Source organism: Euprymna scolopes, chromosome 2 (assembly GCF_053919585.1).
Source record: "Euprymna scolopes isolate OS-2025 chromosome 2, ASM5391958v1, whole genome shotgun sequence".
NCBI lineage: Eukaryota > Metazoa > Mollusca > Cephalopoda > Sepiida > Sepiolidae > Euprymna > Euprymna scolopes.
In genome coordinates, this window is record NC_136483.1 from 195,423,056 (window position 1) to 195,450,413 (window position 27,358).

A 27,358-nucleotide genomic window follows, 5' to 3' on the forward strand; every position below is an offset into this window, starting at 1 on the left:
GGCTTAAGAAGTAATTCACAATTGTATTTTTCGGTCGCCCCATACTGAGAATTGAACCATCAACAGAATATCTCTGCTGCAATTGATTTTTGCAAGTACTCTAACCACTCCACCAAGGACCTGTGTCGCAATGGTAATAATAAGGATAGCTAAGCCGCATCTCCAAAATTCAGAAACACAATTTTTGAAGATCAAACTACTTCAAAGAAAGCCAAATTCGTGAAATTTGGCTTTAAAAAGATCAACCAATCAATTCTAGAAAGAATATAAGAGTGACCTCCCGTTGATGTAGCATCGAATATCATTATAATAATATATGATCATTGTTGTAATGGTGTGATAAAGTAACTCATAGTAATTTCAATGTAAAGTACTTCTTCACGGAAGAAAAAGTCAGCAAAACGTTGCATTTAAAAGGAAACATTCGAAAGAAATGGGGCAAAAATAAAGAAGAACATTGACTGGACTGGAGAAGTAAATTAAAATTGTCTCTTACAATGCGAGTTTATTATTTGTTTGTATTGAACTATGTAGCACAATATTACTTTCTGCATATTTATTAGTACTTATTAATTTATCTTATTTGGGCCAGTTCTATATGTAAAATACAATGGACACTATTTTCATAGAAATGTTAATAAACCCATATTTGCTGCATGTTATTGGTTTTTCTGTCCTAAAAACTACATTTTGCGCTATCCGGAAAAATCTCACAGAAGAGATGTTGCGAGTTTGTCTCTGATGTATCGTTATTTTCATGGAAAGTGTTCAACTGAGCTTCAATCTATGGTCCCCCCTCGCCAAACTTTCACAAGAAACACTCGTCTAGCTGTAAACACTATCAATAATTTCCCCCACTCTTTATCTGTGCCTAAACCTAAACGTAGATTCCATGAACAAAGCTTGTTTCTTAGAACTGCACGCCTGTGGAATTGTCTTCTGTTTTCCTGCTTTCCGGCTGACTACAATATGGTTGTGTTCAAGTCTAAAGTTAATAAGTTCTTGATGAGCCGTTCCATATAAGTTATCAAATTTACCAAATTTTCATTACTAATTATTACTATATTGACCAATTTCTACTATACACTCTTTAACCCTTATCCTTGAGTGGCCTCTGGGCCTTGATAATGTGGTGATGCCTATGTAAAAAAAAAAAAAAATATCAGCTTTATCAAAAAAAAAAAAAAAATCAGCTTTATCAAAACATATTTGTTGATTAAATATATTTCTGATTCCATACAATTTCGACGGATTTTGCTAGTTTATATTATTGTGTGTGTATCTATAAAAATTATAATACTTTTTAAACAGAAAACCTACATAATGTAATAAAAGAATGGATCAGAAGAACAATTGATACCAGCAGTATTTAAAAAAAAAATCTACACATATAACGAAACAGAGATATTTATGATACTGATATTTATATTATGTACCTATGTGTACTATACATACCTCTTCAAACAGTTGTTTCATATTAGAATTAGGCTGAAAGTAGTTACCTTTAAATTCATCTCCTGATTCAGTCTGTGTATTTCACCACGAACGGCAAACTTTTGACGTTCATTCCTTAAGTTCAAATATCCCATCTCGACATCAACGTTGTATTTCTCAGAGCTTTTACTGACACGGCCAGTCATATCAATAGCAAAACCAGTGTTGGCATGTCCAGCGTCCATCTGCAGAGTGTACATATCACGTTTACCTTTGGATTCTGACATCAATTTTGTTGACATTTTGAAGGTCTTTTGGGGATCTTGATCCATACTGAACTCTGACCTGCTACTGAAGATAATGTTGCCATTGGGAACATTGATGCTGGTCTTCAAGTTCATTCCCTATGAAATTAAAAATGACATTATTTTAACAAAAGTAAGAAAAAATTGTATAAAATAGAATCAGTCTTTATCAGTTTTTAATTTAGATTAAGAATATTGATATCCAAATACTGACTATTATTGTTGTTGTTATTATTATTATTATTATTATTATTATTATTATTATAAACTCCACCTTAGAGCCAACAAACAACTCCTTCCCAAATTTCCCTATGTAGACTGAAGTCACTCTTGATAATCTGAAAATCACTCCTTCTCATGTCCGTGATATCATAAAAGACACCTCCAAGCCATGTGGGTGTCATCACATCTCTGCTATACTAACTAAGAAATGCTTAGCTGAGCTAGCCCCCATACTTTCCAAACTCTACAACAAATGCCTTGCTGAATCTTGCTTCCCTAATAGCTGGAAGATGACCTCTGTGGTATCAGTGTACAAGAATTCTGGTGAAAGGACTGATCCTCTCAATTATCACCCTATCAGTCTTTCCCCCTCTTTGCTAAAATTTTTGAGACCTTAATCAATCAAGCACTAGTCTACCACCTTACAAAAGGTTATCTTCTCTTTGACAAACAGTATAGATTTAGGAAATGTCGTCCTACTGCAGATATTTTAACAGTCATCTTTGAGCGCATTTACCATGTACTAGATAAGGTGGATGAAGCCAGGGCTGTAGCTTTTGATATATCTAAGGCCTTTGATAAAGTCTGGCATGAATGGCTGATAATGAAAATTGAATTGTATGGTATAACTGGATGTATACTAAATATAATTAGATCTTTTTTAGACAATACGATCATCCAGATTGTCATTGATGGACGTACATCCAAACAGCAGAACATTAATATAGGAGAGCCTCAGGCGTCGATTGTTGGACCACTATTATTCCTGATATTCACTAACGACTTCCCTCATAATTTTATGTCTAAGATGTGTATATTTGTTGATGAAAAAATGTTCTATAACATGCACGAGGGAAGAATGAATGTACACAAATCTAAGACAATTGCAGAATCCTTAGAAAATGACCCCCAGACCATAGTGGGATGGGGCCGTAAATGGATGGCAATATTTAATGCTAGTAAGACTAAGCTGCTCTCCTCTAACAATTACAAGAAGCCTCTCCAACAACTGATATCTATGACAAATAACATCCTATCTGAGAATCTTCCTTCAATCTCCAATGCTTAACATTCACACGCAATATAAACTGGAACAAATTGCACATTGCAAAGGCTGCTGCAAAGATGGTGGGTTCTCTCTATTGTACTAGAAGACTACTCACACCTGAGAGTATCCTGTACCTTTACAAAGCCACCATTCGCCCATGTACGAAGGCTCTCCCTCTTGGATAGGGTCCAAAAAATTGTTTTCAATCTAATAGGTCTCACTTTGTTGACTAAGCCCCAACCCCATGTCCAATCGCTGCAATGTTGCATCCCTGTGCTTGTTTTACAAGTATTTTAATGAAAGGTGCTCTGATGACTTCGTTGCACTTGTGCCCCATCGACGTAAATATCCCTGACAAACCTGCTTAGCAACAAAATCTCACCCCTTCACTGTTGAGATCCCTAAATGCCAGAAAGCTTTCTACTCTAATAGTTTCTTCCCTCGAACAGCTAAACCTTGGAATTCCCTTCATGCTACCTGATTCCCTGACTGTACTGATATGCAGACGTTAAATGTAATGTAAACTAACATCTTGTTAATCTTTCCTAGACATGGTCTCAAATAGTAGCCACTTACGTCCAAGAGGTGATATTTCTTGTTAGGGGTGAACGTGAGTAAACAAAAATATTACTCACTGGGAATTTTTCACACAGATCATCATCAAAGATTTCTTGTTTAGAACAACCTGTGGTGTTCCCTAGAGTCTTAGTTACAAGTCTCCCCGGATTTCGGATTTCCAGTATTCTCCACCTCTTACGATAACCTTTGCAAATGAATTTGCATTATTGAAACAGCCGTTTATCATTGATCTCTTCATTGAAATTTGGGTAGCAAGAAACCTCCCATTATTATTATTATTATTATTATTATTATTATTATTATTATTATTATTATTATTATTATTATTATCAAATGAAGAAAATCTTTGACTCACGTTTTTCTGGTTGGGGAATTTAACGGTGAGATCGATATCTGCCCTGTCACTTGATGTTGTAATATCTGCTTTGATGTCAATCTTTTGAGCTTGATTATTGATGTCCATCATAATATGACCCATTGTAGAACAATGATTTCCATTGACTTCAACTTTGCCAAATAATTCAATCGTTCGGCGTGGAGTAATCACTCTGAGTTTAGCTTCATTTTCTCTTCCCTTTTGTAACATCAATTCAAATCCGATTTTCTGATCTCGAGACTCGTCCCACATGAGGTAGCTAGACACGACCACTGAGTGTTGTGTGTTCTCAAAATCAAAATTGAAAGAGACTGTTCTTTCAGGAAAGATAGTTTTAATGTTGAAGCTACGAGAGATATCAGCACTTTGATCATTGTTCTTGTAAGATGTTTCAAACTGGTATTGTCTATCCTTGTTTCTCTTATCCATATTCACATTCAACAAACCGCTGAAATTGTCGTTACTTACATCAATTTTCAGACTATGTTCTTGATTTTCAGATCTTACATTCAATTCCATGTTAACTGTTCCATCGCGTAGCATTTTCATTTCAGTAGAAACAAATAATTCTCTGAGAATTCTGAATGGTGTAGTTAGACTGAAAGAGGCCATGGTTTTACGCCCTTGAAACTTTAGATCTCCTTTGGTTTCAATTACATTTCGGGAATTATCATAGTCAGTTTTGAAATCAAAACTGTAGTCTCTAGCAAAATTAGTATCTAAATGAAAACCAGCCAATCTGTTTTGATCTCGTTCGACGTATCCTTTAGTGCTAAAGGATTTTCCCATTTCACCATTGTGTTCATAGAAGATCTTTGTCATTCCAGTCCAGGGAGATTTCAAGTTAAGCATCATATCGGTCTTTTGAAACCCTTCAGAAACAATACGTAATTTCATTTCACTTGAATCAAATGTTGGAATGTTAAGTGTCATCAAAACACTCACTTCCGAAGAGATCTTTACCGAAGCCATCGAGTTAACTTGAGTTCCTTCAATGTCAGCTTCAAATTCATATTTGTAGGATTGATCGTCAAACATGAGATCAACGTTCAGTTTTGATTTTCCAGATCGACCAAAAATATTGTAATGAGGTTCAAGTTTGAAACTTGCTTGTCTACCATCGAAACTAATTTCAATTTTGTTTTCAAACATGTTTTCACCATAAGACATTTTCATCATTGCTTCACCGTTTCTAAGGCTACCACTCGTTTTAACCAACAAATCAATATCCTTCAATTGAGGAATGGTTGCGTGTGCTTTTAGTTCTTTAAAGTTCTTGTTGCTGGCATTAATTTCAATTCTTTCACCGTTATAGTCGATTAGTTGCATGACAAAATCAAAGTTTTTCCAGTTGCCATTCAATTTCATCTGAAGCTTCTGCAGCAATTTTGGTAAAGAAAGACGTAATTCGTTATTGGCCAATGAGAAGTCACTTCTATACACGTCATTGTTGTTCTTGACTTCAATGAATCCGTTAAAATCGCTCAGTTCTCCGTTGATTTTTACTGATAAACTTTGTTCACCAAATTGTGGAGTAGCCATTTTGGCAGAGATTTCACGGAAATAGTTTTTCGTGGAAGCCATTATTTCATATTTTTCATTTTTTAGAACAATATTGGCATTGAAAGAAAAGCTTTTAAGATCGCCATTGAAGTGACCATTGATATTGATTTGTGGACCGGAAATTGTCATTCGATGTTCTCCTGTTTTGATATCTCTCACTATGTTGATTTCATACATGTTTTTCTTGTAAGAAAATTGAGAAGTCAGCTTAAAATTATTGAGATTACCTTGAAGATCGTAGCCAAACATGACCTTTCCAGTTTGTGGACTGGTCATTTCCATCTGGATATTTCTGATGTAATTATCATTGGATAATCCAAAACTGTACATGTCATTCATAATCTTGACGCTAACAAAAGATTTGAACTTTTTCAACTCTCCTTCAAAATCCAATTTCGCTTCAATTCCTGGAGCATAGATATTTAAATCGATCATCTCGTAAAAATTCTTATTTGAGATTGTCAGTTCGTATGTGTCACCTTCATGAAGTAATTTCACTTCAGCGTTGAACTTCTTGGGTTTTCCCGACACAGTAGCGGAGAGAGAATCCTTAAAATAAGGTGTGTTCAAATCGGCTTTGATGATCCTCTTACGACCGAGATCTTTGTAATTTCCTGATAAAGACACCTTTTTCTTATTGTACATAATAGTAAAGTCACCACTTGTTGCTTTCATCTTAATATTTAAGTTACCATTGACTTTTATTACATGCTTTGGAATAGTTAAGGTGAGAGAGCAAACTTGGAAAAAGTCCTTGTTGGAAAATGTTAATTCGTATTTTCTATTACCATACAGGATAGTGAATGTTCCTTTGGTGTTGTCCAAGTCACCTTCGAATTGGAAGTCCATGTTCAAAAATGGTGTGTTTAGAAGGAAGTTCATTTTTTGGAAGTAATCTTCATTGGATGCTTTCATTTCATAAGTGTGTTTGTCAAATTGCATCGTAAATTCAAAGTTAAACTTTCTTGCATTTCCAAGTAAAGAAAATTTAAGAATTGGTTGAAAGTAAGGAGTGTCCAATTTTGCATCAATTTGTTGATAATAACCGCTGTTAGAAAAAGTCAGTTGGAATCTCTCATTGTCATGCATGACTTTGGCCAAAATATTCATGTTACTGAGGTCGCCTTCAAACTTGAACAATGCTGTATCTTGAAAGTATGGAGTGTTCAAAGTTGCTTTCATCTGACGATAATATTCTTTGTTGGAAAGCATAAGTTCGTAAACTTGAGCATTGTGACTGAATTTTGTGTGCATATTGAAAGCTTTCAAAGGTCCTGAAAAAGTTACCAACAATTCGTCGTTGTATGATGGAATAGACGTCTTGATTTCTAGTTTAGACAAATGTTCGTACAATGCTGAAATCGTATATTTTTCTCGGCCATTCATAGTGAATGTTGATTTCATGTTGAAAATGATGGTTTCTGTATCAAGATTCATATTAAACTCAAAGTTGACAGCATTTGGACCGTTTACCTTGACGTTAATCATACGTCCATATTGTTTAAGACTGAATTCGATCTTGTTAACTTCTTGCTTACCAATGCTTGTGATGCTGCTTACTGTCATGAAATTGAGATCACCTTTTAATTCAAATGTGCTCTTCCATTCATCAAAATCCAAAACTTGGCCATCAAGTGATAGTTTGCTGGCTCTTCTTGAATTCTGAAACATTGCATCAAACATGATAACATTGGACAGTTTCAATTTCAAATTAGATTGCATATTCCTCATAGCACCTTTGTTCTTCAAATCAAATTGGAATTCTTTATAACGTCTGTGAGATGTAAGTGCCTCCATACTGACAGCAAAATCCTGAATGCTATTAAAGTTGTAATCCATATCGAATTCGAACATTTGTTCATTATCTAATTGAAAGATGGATTTCACTTTTTGAGATTGAACCCAATCACCGTCATATGTAACTGTTATCTTTGCTTGCTTCATGCTTTCAAACTTTGACTTCATTTCAATGCTAAATTGTTTTTTGTTGAATTTCATTTCTACTTGAGTCGTGTCGATATAAGGCATCACTTTCAAAGAAGCTGTACTTCTAAACATTCGTTTATCACCATTAAAAGAGAAAGCCATGTCAATTTGGGTCAGCTGAGGGAAATCTGGCGTCATTGTCTTCAAAGATGCAGCAATATTTTCCAAGTCAAGACTTCCTTCCATTTCCAATGATCTTCCATCTGGCAATCCCAAAGTTCCAGTTGCCTTGTATGTTGTTCCTTCTTTCTTGTAATTAGACCTCATCATTAAGTTCTTACCGTTGAGTGTCAGTTTCAGCTCAGTCTCAGCAGATCGAGTGCCTTGATATTCGAAAGCACCGTCAGCAGAGAACTGCAGAAAACTGGATTTCATTTCAACATTAGCTGTTTTTCTGTCACCAGAAAAATTGACATTTCCTGAAGCTGTTATCTTTTTACCATTGGCTGGTGTAATTTCAACTTTCATATCGATATCATCTCTTTGTCTTTCATAATTGGTATTCAGCTTGAACATTGGATTACCATTGAGTGTCAGATCCATAGTAGTCTTGAGCATCTTGGGCAAGTTTCTGTTCATTTCAAACGACATTTTTCCGTTTCTGTAGTTCCTTAATGAACTGGAAAAACTCATATCAAGGGATGAAACATCGCTGTTATGTTTCAAGTTATAAGAACCACCGATTTGACGGAGTTGCTGCAGTGGAAGGTTAAATTTACCCTCCCCACTAGACATGACCTTTCCCCTTTGTTTATCATATTTGAAAGTGGTTTTCATTTTGCCATTATAATCAAGAATATCAAAATCTAATCCAAGCTCACCATCATTGCCAGATTTCGGTGATGTGTACTTAAGGATGACATTAATAATTGTATTTTTATTATGACTAGTTTTGAGATTACCATTTAAAGACATATCTGAATACTTCATTGAAAGACTAACTTCTGATTTCTTGCCACTGAGAAGAGCAAATGCATCATATGAAAGGTGAAAGTCAGGATAAACGAAGGAAAATTCTTGCTTCAGCTGATTTTCGTTGTTCCAAGACATAGACATCATGGATGTATATTTACCATTGGCCCAGATATATTTGACTTTGCCATCAAAGGTCTTCATTGCATCAAATGGTGTCGAGAAAGCAAGTTGACTACTAAAAGAATTTCTTTTCATGTAATCAAAATTGACATTAGCTGCTATTTTCTTGTTTGGTGCCCACATCAATTCAGCATTGGCATCACTGGACATTTGTTTAGCATTGAAAGTATAAGTAACACCACCTTCGGCCATGTAATTAATTTGTTGACGAGTTATCATTTCTTTATCGGCAGAAAAGTGCAGTTTGGCTTTATAAGCCCCACGGGTCACTTGTAGCATGGCCGAGGCTTTAGCTTCTTTCTTGTTAGGCAGTCTCAGCATATTTTCAATATTATGAATATCTTTGCCAGTTTTGGTGTACGTACTTTGCACAGTTGCCTCCCTTCCTTTTTGCCATTGCACATTAAAATGGTTTTCATATGTATTCTTATTGACTTGCATCAATTTATTTGCCATTTTCATGTCTCGGCCAGGATAAGAAAGAGCAACCTCACTTTCATAAGTTGGTAAGCCTTTTACTTTAGCGATGTTATAAGATAATTTTGTTTGAACAACTTTTCCAGGGGCAAGTTGGATCATGACGTTATTTTCAAATTTCTTGAATGGCCATTTCGCAGATTGCACATGCTTAGCCTCCATTTTGTAATCCAGATTCTGAAAAGAGGAAAAACACAGTCATAAAGCATGATTATAGTGTTTAAACTCATCAAATATATAAAGACCTGGATTATGAAATATGCTATTTGTTTATTTAGTATTGAAGCATAATAATTGTAAACGACTCATTTGTTGAACATAGTTTACTATTATACACATTGGGGGTGTGGAATTGTGAATTTGTAATAATATTTAAATCATGACTATTGATTTAATAGGTTGTACGCATACTATAGCTGATTTCATAGATTACATTGTTAGTCATTAGGAACATCTCAATGCCATTCAATTGCAAGTTTAATAAAACTAGAGTATGATACATATTAAATCTTACAAAAAAGAAAAGAGTGCTAATATTTAGTTGAATCCATTCTGATACTTAGACATTCATAGTACGAGGCCAAATGACGTGCGTGCGGTTGATAATCATTCTAAGGTCACTTGTGCCGTTTGTAAATATCAAAAGAAAAAAGATTAGTCTTTAAATTTGAATTAACATTTTGTAAATGAAATTTCGTTTTTTGCTTCTACTTATATAGTTCAGCCGGCTTTGCTCGGGTTCTATGTACTATTCATAACTTTATGTGCATATATATACTAAAAAGTTTGACTCATGTCCAAGTAACCTACATCTAAAATTTCAAGTGTTTAGACCAAAAATTGACGGAGGAGTTTAGTAGAATCTGCAAAGACCAATTCTTTCAACTTTGACCTCTTGGCACCCAAATTTTCGCCCCAAAACTGATTAAACTGCTTGCTGCATGCCTGAATACACTTTATGTAAAATTTCAAATGTTTAGACCCAAAATTGGCTGAATAGTTAGCTAAAGCCCGCAAAGGTCACATCCTCTGAACTTTGACCCCTTGGCATTAAAATTTTCGGCCAAAAAAAAAAAGAACCGATTGAAAAGCTTGCTCTATCTCTGTATGTAAAATTTCAAATGGTTAGACCAAAAATTAGTTGAGTGATTTGGTAGAGACCGCAGAGGTCAAATTTTTTTAAAATTTTGACCCCAATTTTGATCCCTTAACATTTATTGTTTTGGACTCAAATCGAATTAAAAAGTTTGATCCGTGTTCAAGTAACCTACATCTAAAATTTCAAGTGTTTAACAGTGGTTTGGTGGAGGAGTTTTGTAGAGTTTTCAAAGGTAAAATCGTTGAACTTTGACCCCTTGACAATCAAATTTCTGGCTGAAAACCGATTAAAATGATTTTCTCAAATCTCAATACCAATTATGCCAAATCTCGAGTCTTTAGACTGAAAATTGACAGAGTAGTTTGGTAGGGAAATGTACACACATAGACAGACACACAGACAATTTCACTTTTATAGATATATAGATGGAATGATCTTTTCAGTTTACTGACGAACTGATCGCAATTCATAGAAAGTGTCTGATTATATTTGGAGAAAATTCTATGAAGAGAATATAATGTTCGAAAAATAAATTTTTTGAATAGTAATAAAATATATTTGATTGTGGTTTTCTTAAAGTGTTTTATAGAAGTTACATAATGGAGGTTGTATTATTACCTGTCCTGGGTGTTGAATGGCCATGGCGTAGTCGTAAGTGTGACTAAATGGTTTTAAGGCTCTGTTCAGAACACAAGCGAATTTAAGGTTGTTTGTTTTGATTTTTGGATTTCCATAATGAAGATCAAATTTCGTTTCCAAATGATTCGCAGCCTTGGCCAACTGACCCTTCAGATTAAAGTTCAAGAAGACTTGTTTCTTGCTTATCAAACCACTGCAAAAACAATGTAATGGATATATTGAAGATTTACTGTTTTTACTTCAAACATTTTTTTTTATTAGGCTGACTTTTAATACAAAGCAAATATTACAAAAGAAATTTAATTAATAAGATCGTTGGAAAACAAGTACTTATAATTATATACTTAACGATAATGATACTTACATATTTCCCATATAACGCACAGACTTTTTGACACTAAGATCACGGATTTTGCATGACAATGTAAGACGATCAGAATATTTCGCTCCAAAATTGTAGCTCCCAATAATACGACTTGTTATTCCGGCTTTCTTTTTGTCTACGTCTCCAATGATCCGGAAGTTGCCACGAGGCGATTTGAATAAAACTCTCAGGATATGTTTTGTCTTCGTTTTTCCAGCGTTCATGAGGACGATGGCTGAAATGGATTTTATAATACAGATTTTATAATGTCTTAGCAGTAAATCATTTTTAAAAACAATAAAAATTCATTTGAAATTATCACTTAATGATATTTAAATTAATATTTATTCATACTTATTATTTTGACACTTACCGTTCATAGCAATTGTCTTTGGAAGGATTTTATTAAGTTTGAAATCAAAACTTATTTTCTTATTGGATTGGTAGACAATCTCACTGGTGAATTCCACAATGTCTTTATTTAGCATTGAAATCTTCAAAGATGGTGTGTATTTGAATCCAGTTTTTGATACCATTCTGCCCAAACGGCTACCCATATAATATTCTTTCTTTCCAATTCTCAGTTGAGAAGTCAAACCAATTTCTTTCGGAACAATGTCACCAGATACTGAATTGAGTAAAAGAGAAAAAATACACCAAGTTCCGCTTATGTTTACATATAAATTTGCATATTTTATGTTTAAATATAAATTAACATATTTAATTCCTGGAATAGGTTCATAAACAAAACTACATAGAAATTGACACTGTTTCTTTCTAAAAATTAGTCCATGCTTTCAAAAACTAAAATGTATTCTTTGGATTAATTATTCTGATTTTGGTATTCAGTCCCACTCTAAATATTTGTTTGCTTAATCATTCTCAGAGAAAGGTGGCGGTATCTTCACTCCATATGTGAAATCTGCTATGATCCTTAAACTCGATTTTATTACAAATATTTTATATGGTAAACGTTTGGGATGCACCGACTGCAGAATTTATGTCTGATCAATAAAGTGTCGCACGCACGCACGCACGCACGCACGCACGCACGCACACACACACACACACACACACACACACACACACACACACACACACACACACACACACACGTGCATATTTCCAAAATTACAAAAAACATAGAAAACACATTCCCGTTTACTGTCAATTACTGTATATTGCACTAGATATCTCACCTTTCCTTGAAGGTGTAATTTTTAGATGTATCGCATTTATTAAAAGCCAAAATAAGCTATCAAAGCATTACACATAACAAACTCATTGGAAATTCTTAGTAGAACAATATTCATACAACGTATTTGGGTTGAAGTTTAAATTAGCTACACTAATATTAAAAAATAAATAATTAAGTCGAAAACAACATTCTTTAAAATACTCATATGCACAGAGGTGGAAGCCGACGTTCCTTTAGTTTCCAAATATTCCAGGGCAAAACCAGAACATAAGTCTTACTAGTTGTTCAAAAATAATATACTAAAGCATTGAAATGAATCAAAATCTATATATCCCTTAAATAATCGAAAATGAAGAAATTTCTTTGTATCAATTCAATTGGACTCAAGATGATATTTTTTCTTACCTTTCAAGTTGATATCGCTAGCAATAAATCCCATGGCAGACATATCGATCAACAAGGTTTTCATCGGGTTAATTTCGATTTTTCCTTCATATTTCATCGTTTTCTGTGGAATGGTGATTTGAAATTTCGGTGTAAAACTCCACAGACCTTTTGTGTTCTTCATGCCAATCTCAGCCTCCAAAGAATATGGTGTACGACCATTGATAGACACTTCTCCTGTTACTTTCTTCATATTGTCCATGTTCACGACTGTACCTGTTGAAAAGGAATTTTAATAAAACAGTTGTAATTAAAAAAATCTTCACTTGAATGCAGTTTTAACCATTTTAGATTATTGCAATAATATTTTGAAAGAACTAATGGATATATGTTATATACGGTGAATATTTATTCAGAGTTTATATTCAACCTCTTACTATCAAGTATCTCTTACTGTGTCTCATTATTGTATTTCATATATATTCGTAAATATAAAGTGTAATATTTTTTTTCAGAAATCTATTTTATTGTATGTTAATATATTATAGTATTTTAATATTTTCTTTCATATCATGTTTCTGTTGAAAATATTTCAAGATATTCCTTATAATAATCTTTGTCCTCGTGTATCCAATTGAGGTGTGAAATCAAGATTAAGGACGAGGAAATACACTTTTTCAGCCTATTGTGCCACGGCCACTGAGATAGCCGTGATTATAGCCTCTTTTGTCTAACGTATTTTCTAACCATGTAAACTACTTAGATTCTCTTCATTCCTAATCATCCACGGTGAATCATCCGGTGTTTAGTCGTAATTTATTTTTTAAGAATATGAAGTTACTTCTTAGTTGTAATTACTCCGAGTTTCAATCTGATCCAAAGTTTTAGTACTAGCCAGGAAGAATCTATGGGTCAAATATAATTTTTAATTACAGAATTTTTATTAAAATATATATATATTCACGCAAAACAAATAATTCACAAATAATTCATATACGAAATAGAATCTAGTAATGTTTGAAATATTAAAACTTTGAGCATACGACTTTTACCATAATGATTTGATTCGGCATTACAGGACAAGAAAATAGTTAACATGCTGTAAAATAAAATAAGCTCACTATAATCATCTTAATCTACGGCAGCAGAATGATTATATATGTAGGAAAGAGAAAAACATTTATATATACAGACACATATATACAGACGGAAAAATGATCACACTAGAAATTGACTGACCTTCAATTCTGATATTTTTCCATGGAGCTTTAAAGGTGATATGAGCGTCGTTTTTGTTTTTCATAACAGTATCAATAGAAATTCTTCTGGACACTTTTGAATTCGGAGTATCAATGTAGAAAGAGTAGGGTGATTGCTTAAAAGATAAAAACAAAGAAAATATTTATGTTATTTTTTGTAATAGAAGATATGTAAGTTCTTCCACGATTTCTCCATTGCTTATGACCTCACTCAGATTGTTCACAAACTCACCCGTATGCCCGACTCTGACGGTCAATATGCAAGTCTCCTATACCTTTTTCTCACAACTTACTCTGAGCTATGCTCATCTTCCTTCTGTCTCCACTGCGATCTTCCGACCACTCAGTTGTATCAGTTAAGATAAAAATGAAATGTAATAAGTCCTCAGACGTACCTCTCCATTGTACAGTATATCGATACTCTTTGGCTGACTGGGATAGCTTCTGTACATTTATAGCATATCTACCTCTGCGTTCAATGTTTAAAAAGAATGTGTCCTCTATAGTATCAGACATGACAGAATGGTCAATTGTAAGTGTAGACTGCTTCATACCCTCCAAAAACTCCAGCAAAAACCTAACAGCCAAGCCGTGGTTCTCTCCAGAATGTGCTATTGCCATTGAGCACAAAAATTACTTTTTCCATTGCTTCCAACATAATAGATGTACTCAGACTAAAACCGCTTTCAGGACTGCCAGTAACCACTATAAAAGAGTAATAAAGAACGTGAGAGAGTTGTATGCCCACTAAGTCAAAATTAGTTCAGCAGCAGCTTGGTTCCCACCAGTTTTGACAAATTGCAAACAGAGTCCTGAACAGAAGCGTGTGCTCTATCCCAACCATCATCAATGGACCTGAGGTAATCTCGTCAGCATCAGACAAAGCCAAACTCTTTGCCAAGAACTTTGCAGCTAATTCTACCCTATGCGACCAAGGCTTTCAACTCACCGTATTTCCTCCTGTATCAGAAAACATGCTATGTGAGTTCATCCTGGGCCCAACTCTCTTCCTGATCTACATTTGTGTGTGATGTTGCCAAGCTATGGCATTCCAATTATAAATGCTGAAAACTAGCTCCCATACTTACAAAACTGTTTTAACGTTGTCTTAAGGAGAATTGCTTCCCAACACCTTGGAAAACCTCATCAGTATGCCCTGTATTTAAGAATTCAGGTGATCGGTCATCTTCTTCTCAGTATAGACTAATATCTCCTGGGGGTTATGAGTAAGTTGCTGGGATCTGTGTTAAATAGAGAAATAATCAACCACCTCAGTAAAAACAACCCTCTTAGTGTCATGCAATATGGTTTCCGTTCTGCTAGATCTACAGCAGATGTGCTAACAGTTATATCTCATAGGATTATCGAATCTCCTGATGGAGGCTTCCTTTCTAGGGCAATTGCTCTTGACATATCAAAAGCTTTTGATAGGGTATGACATAAAGATCTACTTCACAGGATCTCCAGCTACAGTATAGCTGGAAATGTCTTTTCAATTATTAAATCATTTGTCTCTAATAGCTTCATAAGAGTAGCGGTTGATGGTCAGAAATCAGAAGTTCATAGTATTAATACCGGAGTCACTCAAGAGTTCTACTGTCTATGGCAACACATCAAAGCCATAAATGATCAAGTTCTCTTTGAATCCCTCCTCTGATCTTGAGCACGTGGTAGAATGAAGAAAGAGGTGGCTGGTTACTTTTAATGCATCTAAAACCAAGCTTCTATCTTTATATCACCACTCTAATCCCCTATCTGGCATCAATTGAAATGAATGGCTCTCGTCTTGGGGAGGCTTCATGTTTTGACAAGCTTCTGGGCTTGACGTTTACTCCTGATCTGAAATAGAACATGTACATCAAATCCGTTGCCAAGGTTGCTGAAAAAATGGTAGGATCCTTTTATTGCTTCAGTAGATATCTCACTGCTGATGCAATTCTCTACTTATATAAAAGCCAGGTACGTCCAAGGATGGAGTATTGTTGTCACATCTGGGCAGGAGCTGCTAGAAAGACCTTTATCCTTCCTTGACAGAGTTCAAAGTAGATTTGGTAGCCTAATTGGGGATGCCCTTTTCTTTTCCCTGCAACCTCCTTCCTACAGAAGAGATGTTGCGAGCCTGTCTCTGTTTTATCATTATTTTCATGGCAAGTTCTCGTTTGATCTCCAATCTATGCCCCCCTCTTCTCACCAAACTTTCACGAAAAACACTCGTCTGAAACCACTATCAATAATTTCCTCCAATTTTTATCTGTGCTTAAACCTGAACGTAGATTCCATGAACAAAGCTTCTTTCTTAAAACTGCACACCTGTGGAACTGTCTTCCGCTTGTCTGCTTTCCAACTGACTACAATTTGGTAGTCTTTAAGTCCAACATAATCAAATTCTTCATGAACCATCCACTTGAGTAATCCAATTTACAAAATTTCCACTACTAATGATTATAACGATATTATCTCACTCATTAACCCTTATCCTCAAGTAGTCTCCGGGCCTTGATAAGTGGTAACTCCTATTTTAAAAAAAATGTAAAAGACAGAAATCTAGAGAAAATGAAAGTTTTCGAAATGAGCATTAGATAAAGAAATTTAATTAGGAACGACTTACTTTGGTGAATCCTTCAATTTGATATCCATTGGGAGCGTCTTCGTTCATCATATAAAGATCGTAGACAACTGGACCAGTGAATGGAAAGAATGGAGCCTCGTTGTGAAGGGAAGCATTTGGAAACTTGATGATTTGGCAGAAAGTCAGACCTGTCACTTGCTTCATCAATTTGCCTGTGCAAATCTCGTGTTTCTTTACATTATCAACAATCATTTTCTGTTTCTTTTCAGTGTTACGATGGATGATGTAGAAATCAGTCCTGCAAATTAAAAGAAAGATTTATGATTAAACCGAATAAATTATTTATTTTATAAAAAGTGAAAGTTGATGCAAGAAAAAATTGATACAGAAATCTTTTTAGAATTTACTTACTTCAAGTTGAAAATTTCCATCTTTTTTTCGGGAATTTGCAAGTCAAATTTGTTGTTAGCAATATCCAATCTGGCTCCAGTGCTTGTGTGAGCAACTGTTACCATTTTTAGGCCAGCACGAGACACATGGGCATCCACAGACATTTCACCTTTTACTTGGACTGAAGCACTGTAAAAATCAAATGTACAATACGAATCAGAATTCCATTAAATATTTATTATTCTCCAGTTAATTTTAAGAATATTAATGCATAGAAATTGTTGTATATTTTGAATTTGAAGTATACAGACATACATACACTTGTCACATCGTGAGTTTATTCCTGATATGAAAGAGAATTCTACAATAATTCAAATTACTTTTTCATGTTATAGCTGTTTTGAAACATTACATTGCTTGGATATACTAACTGAAGTTTACCAGAAATCGTGTTATAGATTTATTACCATTTGTTAATTCTTACCCAAATGTATTAACTGTTGTTGGAATTCATACAGGGAGGATACTTTATTATTGATAATATTTTATTTTCTATACATTGAATTATGTTTTGCTTTGGCTCGTATGATTACTTTTTTATACTATTATATTTAATGCAAACTTTAAGTTAACAGAAAATGATAAGGTCAAAAAAATTTACCTTGGTTTCAATTCGACATTCATTTGGAACTGTTTTGTTTGAAGAGATGCCTTAGCATCAATAGAAATACTTCCAGTTGAAGACATAGTGAGGTTGAGTGGCAAACCAACACAGGTGGGAATAATCATGCGGCTATCGAGAAGCACCATAGTTTTGCTGAATGACAAACTTTGCATACGCATCAGTTTCTGAAGAGAAGACTGCAATTCACTCAAAGATTTCTCATCCCAATAACGAAGCTCGTTTCCAAATACGCGGAGGAAAGCAGATGAACGGAACGATTCCATATGTTTATCAAACTGGAAACAAAAAAACAATTGAATATTAAAGCTTGTCATTTTGTCAAAATCTCAGGGAACTTTGAATTCTTACATCTACATAAAAGCTTATCATTTTGTCATAATCTTTATACATATTAAATAAACTTAAATTTGCGTTTTATTTCAATTAACATCTTACAAAGTTTTTAATTTCAACTAATGAGCAATAAATAAGTATTTCTTACTCTTTTATCAAATTTAATCTTTGATATCAAGAAACTTTGAATTCTTACATCTATGAAGTACAATTGTTTTTGAAGAAATAAAATTAAATGAAAGTAAAGATAAATAATAATAAGGCTTTGTTTTTTATCTTAACTGTCAATAAATAACAATTGTTTTTTAATAATTAAAATTAAAGTAAATTAAGACGTTTTGTTTTCGCCTTTTGCTGTTAATAAATAAGATTTTATTTGAATAACATTTCCAAATTATAAAACTTGTTTTGATCGGATTTAGTAGAGTTTTGTTTTCCTTATATTTAGTGGGATTATATTATATATGAAGTGTGCAATTGTTTGTGAAGAATAAAAAATAAACAAAAGTTAATATAAGTCATTAAAAAGTTTTGTTTTTAGCTTTGACTACGAATAAAAAAAAACAAGTTATTATTTGAATAACATTACTAAATCATAGAACCTGATTCGATCGGATTTAGTAGAGTTTTGTTCTACTTACGTTTATTGGGATTCGCGACTTCAAAGCAGGCGTGTTAGTTCCACCCGGCCCAAAAAAGTTTTCCAGAATTTTCTCCACGCCTTGGACTCTACCGCCAAATTCTAGGAAGTTGATGGCATGGCCAAATAAATCAATGGTAAGGTTTAAGTTAGCCGATCTTGGAATGAAAGATTTCTGCGAAAAGATGACATTGCTATCGACTTTAGCACCAGTGTTGATTGAATCAAAGAAGAATGATCCTTCGTAATTCCTGGAGAATTTCCTTTGGTCAAGGTTGAATTCTTTCTTAAGTTCTTCATCTTGGACAATGTTGCGGATATCCTGCATATGTGGATCTGAAGTTTCCATCAAGTTTGTCAGATGAGACCAGACAAAAGATCCAACTTGATTGGACTTTTCCTTTTCTAACACTTGGCGCACTTCGGATAGAATATCTTTGCTTGGACATTTCATAAGACCAATGTAGGCATTAATACGCAATTCAGAATCTTCAGATTCATCACGGAATACTCCCATCAAATCGGTGCGCTGCAAGAAAATAGAAAAGGAACAGGAAATAGATTTAACTGAATATGTTTATGCACGCAATTAAATCTGGCAATTCCGTATTTGAGTTCATATTAAATTTCAAATATACTTCATTCAATTTTATATAATGTTTTCAAGTTAAGAATTGTAATTTTTTTCTTTATATTTTAAATACCGATGAAACAAGAATAATATTCACTTACCACAGCATCACATGGAATTCTACGGAAAGCATCCATAGCTGCAATTCTTATTTCATCACTGACATCTTGACGAGTGAAACAACGACTCAAATGAGACACGGCTTCATGGGAATGACCAATGTTGCCAAGTGCTCGAAGAGCAAAAACGATTTTTCTGGCATCAACATTCTGATCGTTGCAATCGTGTGTGAGATGCATCAGTTTTCTGATGAGAGTAGAAATTTCAGAATCTTTTCCACATTCAGGTCGTTCATTGCAATAACTGCTTGCCAAAGATGATACGGCGAGGAGAATGTTTCCAGAGACATCGAGTTCATCTAATAAAGGCTACAATAAAATAAAAAAATAAAAAAACGAAATTATTTTAAACTGATTGATACAAATTCAATTTTAAATGATGCACAAACAAGTTAAACGTAATAAATTTTCATTTGCTATATTTTATTTTAAAATAATGATTAGATTGTTCTGTGCATAATTGTCTTACCATGATAGCTGCAACCATTTCTTTTGAAGGATGATGAACAAAGGATAAAGACAACAGCCACATTTCAGCTTCACTGCCGGTGACGTGTTTCCTTGAGATGAGGTCTTGGATCATACCAACCGAAGCTTCGGTTCCTACCATTGGAATTGCATCATGAAAATATTGTCTGTAAAATGACATAGGATATTTGTATTTCGATAGAATATTTAAAAAGCAAATATATTGAAACTTTCTCAAGAATTTTATAAAGTCTATAATTAAATAAATCTTTAAACACTTATATATTTTAGACTTACTTGTTAATAATCAACAACTAAATTAATGATAAGCAATCGGTTCTGCTTTTATCAAAACTAGTTCCTTTTAAGAGTGAACCATTATGAAATATTTAATGGATGTCCTTAAAGTGAAACGCTTTATACTTAGTTGATCTCTGAGAATTGCATAAAACTCTAAGTTCAAAATTTATAGCAGTTCTCGACTATAAAAAAAATCATATGAAGATGGACTAAGATGGGAGTGAATTAAGAATCCCGCCTTCTTACTTGATGCGATCAGCTTTGTTTGCACAGATCGATTTTTGGTTGATTTTCTTATAAATTCTTGAAAGAACATCTCGGTCGACTTGACGCATGTGTTCAATTAGTTGGTTAACCATTTCGGGAACTTCAGGGCGAATATCTTCAGTTGCTTTGTTGCAGAGTTCTTGCAATTTAGACTCAATTTTGTCCTCTTTATCTTGTTTACTTGGTGTGTCATGTTGGTGATGGAATAACAATGTACTTCTTTCACGAAATTGATCTGAAAAGAATCATCACAAAAAGAAAATAATCGCATTTTGTTAGAATTGGAATCATAAGTCGAACGAATATAAAAATGTGATAAAAATCTCATAAAATATTTGAAGGCTTTAAGATTATTTTTTATTTCTTATTCTTTTACTTGGTTTAAATGGTAAAAAATGTTATGAATTTACATTTTCTCAAATATAGTTTAATTGTCTATCTCTTTAAATGATTATGCACTAAGATTAAAGACACGCGTCCGTCCTGATGCTTTATAAATATTTAAGAGAAGATGAAGAAAAAAGAACACGGTTTTCCTTAGATATTTATGTTAAAAAAAAAAAGGAAATGTCAAGCTGTGAATTTTAACCTTGATTTTATTTTTGTAGTTTTAAATATTTGGTCTTTCATGGGTATTACGTCTATATAGTACAGTATAGTAGTATAAATAGTAACCGTATTGTTCTACATTTTGATATTGGGAAAGTAGTATTTTCCACTGGAGAGGCATGTATTTTACAGTTGTCCTGTTTTTAAATCTCAGAAACAGCTACATGGTATGCAGCTGAGGATCCTCGTTTTCTATTTATAATATTTTAGTTAAGGTTTTCTTTTTTTTTCATTCTTATATAGTTGAATTATTTTTTATAATTGTAGACCTTTGAGAATTCAGCTTATGCAAGTCATAAGTCTATTTCTATTAAACAATTTTAGTTAAGTTTTTTTTTATCCTTGTATAGTTGTATTCTCTTTTGTAATCATTTAATTTTAAGAAGTCGGATTATGCAGATGCTAAGTCTGCGATAGGTTAAATTTATTTATTTTTTTTCTGGGAATTTAAACCGCATTCTTTATTTTTATTTTTACAATTTTTTACTCCAAACTTATTAAAACTATATATATATATATATATATATATATATATATATATATATATATATATATATATATATATATATATATATACTAGACCTTTTACACCATTTCAGAATGGACAAAAGTTAGAGACTATGCGCCTGAATGACTGATTATACCAAACTTTTGGAGTAAATGATTTTGTAATTACTAATCTCTATTAATCCTTATTAATCCCTCACTGTGCATCGAACGGATACTATAATACTTAATTCGTTGCACCTTATCGTAAGAAAGATCTGTAAAAAGATTTCAACCGGATTGACCCAGTCGTTTTCGAGAAAGAGTAGAAAGGACAGACGAGCTAAGCAATATATATATATATATATATATATATATATATATATATATATATATATATATATAAATTAACATACGAAAGTATAAATTTATGCGTAAACTTTAAGTATTTACTGCAACAGTGCTCAATACGTTTGTACTGTGATGGGTAGAGCTAGGTAGTAAGTTATAAAATATATATGGCAATTAAGCTACACAGAATATTCCGCGTTTCATCCACACTAGGATTCATCAGGCTTATTAAACCTGATGAATCCTAGCATGGATGAAACACGGAATATTCTGTGTAGCTTAATTGCCATATATATTTTATAACTTACTAAACGTGATGAATCCTAGCATGGATGAAACACGGAATATTCTGTGTAGCTTAATTGCCATATATATTTTATAACTTACTACTACTACTACTACTACTACTACTAATATATATATATATATATATATATATATATATATATATATAATTAGTTGTTCATATCTTCACATGTTATACTGTAAGTAACAATTATATATTTCTGTAATTGAAAACCACTAGTCGGTAGCGCCCAAGTAAATAAAAAAGCATTGATTCGCTGTAAAAAGCAACCCAGAGTGAAAGTATGTCTGAACAAGAGAAATTTTATTTCAATATTTTTGTTCAGTTATTGAAAGAATACATAAACACTTACTATTGGATGGACGTCCAGCCTTTTTCTTATTAGTGAAAGTCAAAGTCTGTTCACTGGTTGTCATGGCACCGTTCTTTCCAGAAGAGAATGGTCTGAACACGTGTTCCTCTGAACATGTTGAACTCTGAAGGATGTTCGAGCCGAGTGTCTGTGTACATTTGTATTCACTCTTCATCAATGGAAGAGATTTGACAAACTGGAAAAGAGAATAGACAACAAATCATATTTATTATTGATTTGATAATTGGTTGAATTAATTGGAATTTAGTGAAATATCAAAAAGGTAAATACTTACTGAAGGCACGTTGTATCCGATGGATTGGATGGCCATTCGGTAACCTTCACGGTCGCTGCATCCGAGCAGATTTTTCGTTTTCTGTATTCTCTCGCTTTTACGGCCATTGCTGATAACTTTGTATTCAGAAAGACAAGTGCCAACAACGTCAGTCTGAAATGAACAAACATTGAACAATATGTTTACATTTAAACAAAAATAATTTTCTTCGTGAAAAAATATGTTCTTTTGATGGCAATCAGTAAATATAGAATGAACGAAACTAACCTCTGTCAAATTCTGATCTCGATCAAAGTTATCCATGGAGTTTTGGAAAGCAGAGAGGATACCTCTTTTGATGTTTAGAGTCCAGGTTGACTCGCCATCCATTGCACAGACGTGATCAATTCGGCCATCTTGGAATGAGAACTTTAATGGTTGCTTCATCATAGCTTCTTTGAAAGCTTGAGAGTTCTGATCGTCTTCAGAATCTCGAAGAGAAGCATCCGTGATCTGAAAAAAAAAGCCATTAGAGATTTAAGCAGCAGTTAATTAAAAATTACATAAAGTATAGTGAACTAGTTGAACTAAATGAGGATTAAAGATCAGAGAGAGTAAAATACATGATTTTAGATGATACTATTCAGAAAGACTGACTTAGAAGTTATAAATAAAAATATGTGTGTATGCAGGTGTGTAAGTGAATGCATGAGAGAAAGAATAAAGACAAAAGATGTAGAGAGAGAGAGAGAGAGAGAGAGAGAGAGAGAGAGAGCAAAAAAGAGAAAAATTAAGAAAGAAAAAGGCCGCTATATATATATATATATATATATATATATATATATATATATACTCTTACAATTTTGTTTGTATTGGTATTCATATTAAAACCTTTTTTTTTCTATTCATTTAAAAAGAAAATACAACTTTCTAATACATGGATCGTGGAATTGCATTCCCTAGCAAAAGATATAGCTAATTTGCATATTCTTTTAAACATTAATTTTAATTAATTCCCTATTAGTTGCTTCGGCTTTCTTATGGATTGATCATCTTTAGTTAACTATTACATGTAATCATGTTCGACATGATTTATAACTGCGTAATATTTGCGTAAAACGTTTATAGTAAACACAAAACTTTTTCCATATATATTATGTATGCGTATATATTTTTGTTTAAAAATTTTGCCTACCAAACTCCTCTACTGTACTTAGTCTACAGACATGGAACTTAATATATAGGTTATTTGAACCCATGCGAAACTTTATATTCGTGTTTTAGCCCGGGAAAATCAGTACAAAAGTATGAAAATTTAAAAAAAATGAAATTTTCCAGGTGAAGGTTGAACGCCGACATTACGAATATGCATGCATAACGTAATAGATATTAATTAATGTTTTAATTTTTGCCTCGCAGCAAACCTGTCTTCATAGCTCAGTCATTAACGGCAAAGGAAAAATAAATCATAAGCTAAACGTTTAGTCATTTTTCTAAAAAGCATTTTAAATCATTACTATATATTGGATCCAATATAATATAATAATAAATACGAAATCTGCATTAATCAAAATATCATATTTAAGCATATTTTACGAATGGACAATGTTGGGCGCCCAGCTAGTATAAACAGACAGTAATACGAATTTATATATATATATATATATAATATAATATATATAATAAATATATAAATATAATATATATATAATACGAATATATATATATATATATATATATATATATATATATATATAAATTCGTATTACTGTCTGTTTGTTTGTTTATTTGTTTGTTTGTTCACAATTTGATTAATATGTACAAAAGGTCCATTACTTTAATACTTCATTCATTCGCATATATATAGTATTATTCTTGCAAAATAGACGATTAAGAGATGACCTCATTTGCATATTACATTAAGGAAAATCGATTTATTAAATAGCGGTGTGTTAGTTATTGTTTATAGTGAGAGCATTGTTTTAAATGCTCTATTTAAATTCATTATTTAAATTTGATTTAATTTAGAATATATTTAATTTAATTTATTTTTACCAACATCGATTTTTTTTATAAACCAATTTCAGTTATTTGAATTTTGAGTTATTTCCCTTTTCTTTTTCTTTTCTTTTTCGACGGATAATCAAACTAAAAATAATTCACACAAACTTTCAAGCATTATTTTTAGAATCAGTTCAAATAAAATAATTTCCGTGATTTCGCAATCCAGTGGATTTTTATTTTAAAATAAATAAAGAATCCAATTCAACCACGATTCTTTATTTAAAAAAAAACCCCAAAAAACCTTTCATTTACATTTTTTTTGCCAGTTTTTTCTTCACATTTTTTTTATATCGTACATGCTTATTTTTTTCTTTTAATAACACAAAAAGTCAAAACTCATAATTTTTATAGCATAAAAACGTGCATTTCGGTTAACACAAATTCTATTTTTAGTATTTTTTAAACTGAATTATTTACAGTTTGTTTTCGTTGCATAACAAATCTTTCTAGACTGAGGGAGCATAAAAGAAATTCGCTTAAACTGCAATATAGTCATAAAAGGTGCTCAATATCCGGAGAAGAGCTTCTCTTCGTATCCCTTCTGCCGAAATATCTGGTGGAGAGTTTGTCACGTACTTCTGCTTTTTGCGGGGGGGGGATTACATTTTTGTGTTTTCATTTGTTCTTTTATTTTTGAAATTTTTGTTGGGGGTAACGATGGAGTTGACATATAATAATGAAAAACTGGTCAATATTCTTAGTATAGCCAAACCGAACTTCATGTCGACCCTGGCAACGCTGGGTATCCATGCTAGTATAATATATATATATATATATATATATATATATATATATATATATATATATATATATATATATATATATATATATATATATATAACAGTAGATGCGTGTTTGTGTCTGTATAAATATTTAACCTATAGACGCTTAAACTACTGGTCACATAACACTGAAATAAACAGGAAATAGTAATAATGCCCAACGTATGGTTTATAGCAAATAAAATCTTTGTTTGGATAGATGAATAATGCGTACAGAAATATGTTGGCAAGTTGACACGCAAAATGCTCATTTCAATTTGTCGATATATTTGTATTAGTTTATGCATATGTAAAACTAATCATAGCTAAAAGTGGTTTTATTTTAAAACTTTCTTATCTGTCTATTGGGTTAGCTCAAATTCTAGGGAACACGGCCGGCACAGCACAAAATGTTTGGATTTCGATTTTAGCTGATGGCACCCACATCATTTTTTTTTTACTTTTGACATCAGTACTATATACTAGGTAAAATAGAATATTCAAAAGAGAATTGGCGCTGTATTGATAAATATGAAATATGCATGAATTAAAATATATTTAAGCGTATTTTACAACAGGAAATGTTGGGCACTCTCCTGCTAGTATATATATATATATATATATATATATATATATATATATATATATATATATTTATTTCTGCGTGTTAGTAAAGTCGGAGAAAAATGGAACAGAGGTTTTCCATATTCTAGAGACCTGTACAATGATAGAGTGGGATTTTGCTGCTTATCCGTTTGGTTAAGGGTATTTACGTTGTGGGAGCACAAATGTAGTAAATTCATCCGAACACATTCCATTAAAGTACTTGTAAAACAAACATAGAGATGCAACATTGTGGCGATGGGACACAAGTTGGAGCTTGGTAGACAGTGTGGGACTGATTACGTCAGAGGCTCAGTTTTTGACCCTGTCTAAGAGAGAGAAAATAGTCCTTGGTGTACCAGATGTGGCAAGGGAGATTAATGTCTTTCTAGGGATATAGGATACTGACGGGCGTAAAAAGCATTATTGCCTGAAAGTGGGAGACCAGCTTCATTGACGCAAACTTAGTAGTATATCTATATATTTGTTCCAATTTATGTTGACCGTCTTGCTTTATTAAATAAAGCTCTTGTTAATATTTAAAAATTCTATTTACACCTCTCATATGTATAAATTGAAATAAGACTTTATCTACAAAGATAAAACAATATTCAGTTATCACTTTAATCTATCTATCTATCTATCTATCTATCTATCTATCCATCTCTCTCTCTCTCTGTATATATATATATATATATATATATATATATATATATATATATATATATATATACATATATATATATACATATATATATATATATATAAATTCACGGCTTTTTGTAAAAACGGATAAACACTATTTAACTGTTAATATTGTTTGTATAAACAGATAAATTACTTTTCGCTTGTATTAATGGTGCAGTTTTAGTTCCTATCTGTTTATTTTTCGGCTTGTTTAGCTTTTTATTCCTACAGATTCTTCCTATTCTTTATACTTTTACCCGAATACCTCGATAACTATGTTTCATCTTAATAAAATAGTATAGTGTGGTGTGTACCTTTGTGTTTGACATCTATAAATGCACAGTGTTTTACTTTATTTTATTTATAACTTGAACATTATATAAATTAAAAAAGAATAACAATTTTGATAAGAGGTTCAAAAGGTTGAAGATTAA

General features: G+C 32.7%; 2 protein-coding genes across 2 annotated transcripts in view; one reads left to right on the forward strand and one right to left on the reverse strand.

The window, feature by feature from the left end:
* Positions 1 to 27,358, forward strand: part of LOC145301289 (uncharacterized) — a 539,758-nt gene that overhangs the window by 134,164 nt on the left and 378,236 nt on the right. The window lies entirely within an intron of this gene.
* Positions 1 to 27,358, reverse strand: part of LOC145301257 (uncharacterized) — a 61,937-nt gene that overhangs the window by 28,702 nt on the left and 5,877 nt on the right. Inside the window, exons 4-20 of the mRNA XM_080144561.1 lie at positions 23,098 to 23,322; positions 22,831 to 22,983; positions 22,536 to 22,731; positions 20,410 to 20,665; positions 19,865 to 20,030; positions 19,378 to 19,704; positions 18,647 to 19,174; positions 17,649 to 17,947; positions 17,009 to 17,176; positions 16,637 to 16,895; positions 14,009 to 14,144; positions 12,791 to 13,045; positions 11,561 to 11,815; positions 11,188 to 11,422; positions 10,803 to 11,016; positions 3,944 to 9,262; positions 1,503 to 1,838 (exon numbers count right to left, since the gene is read on the reverse strand). Coding sequence (XP_080000687.1) covers positions 1,503 to 1,838; positions 3,944 to 9,262; positions 10,803 to 11,016; positions 11,188 to 11,422; positions 11,561 to 11,815; positions 12,791 to 13,045; positions 14,009 to 14,144; positions 16,637 to 16,895; positions 17,009 to 17,176; positions 17,649 to 17,947; positions 18,647 to 19,174; positions 19,378 to 19,704; positions 19,865 to 20,030; positions 20,410 to 20,665; positions 22,536 to 22,731; positions 22,831 to 22,983; positions 23,098 to 23,322 — 9,327 coding nt within the window. The remainder of the gene's footprint in view (positions 1 to 1,502; positions 1,839 to 3,943; positions 9,263 to 10,802; positions 11,017 to 11,187; positions 11,423 to 11,560; positions 11,816 to 12,790; positions 13,046 to 14,008; positions 14,145 to 16,636; positions 16,896 to 17,008; positions 17,177 to 17,648; positions 17,948 to 18,646; positions 19,175 to 19,377; positions 19,705 to 19,864; positions 20,031 to 20,409; positions 20,666 to 22,535; positions 22,732 to 22,830; positions 22,984 to 23,097; positions 23,323 to 27,358) is intronic.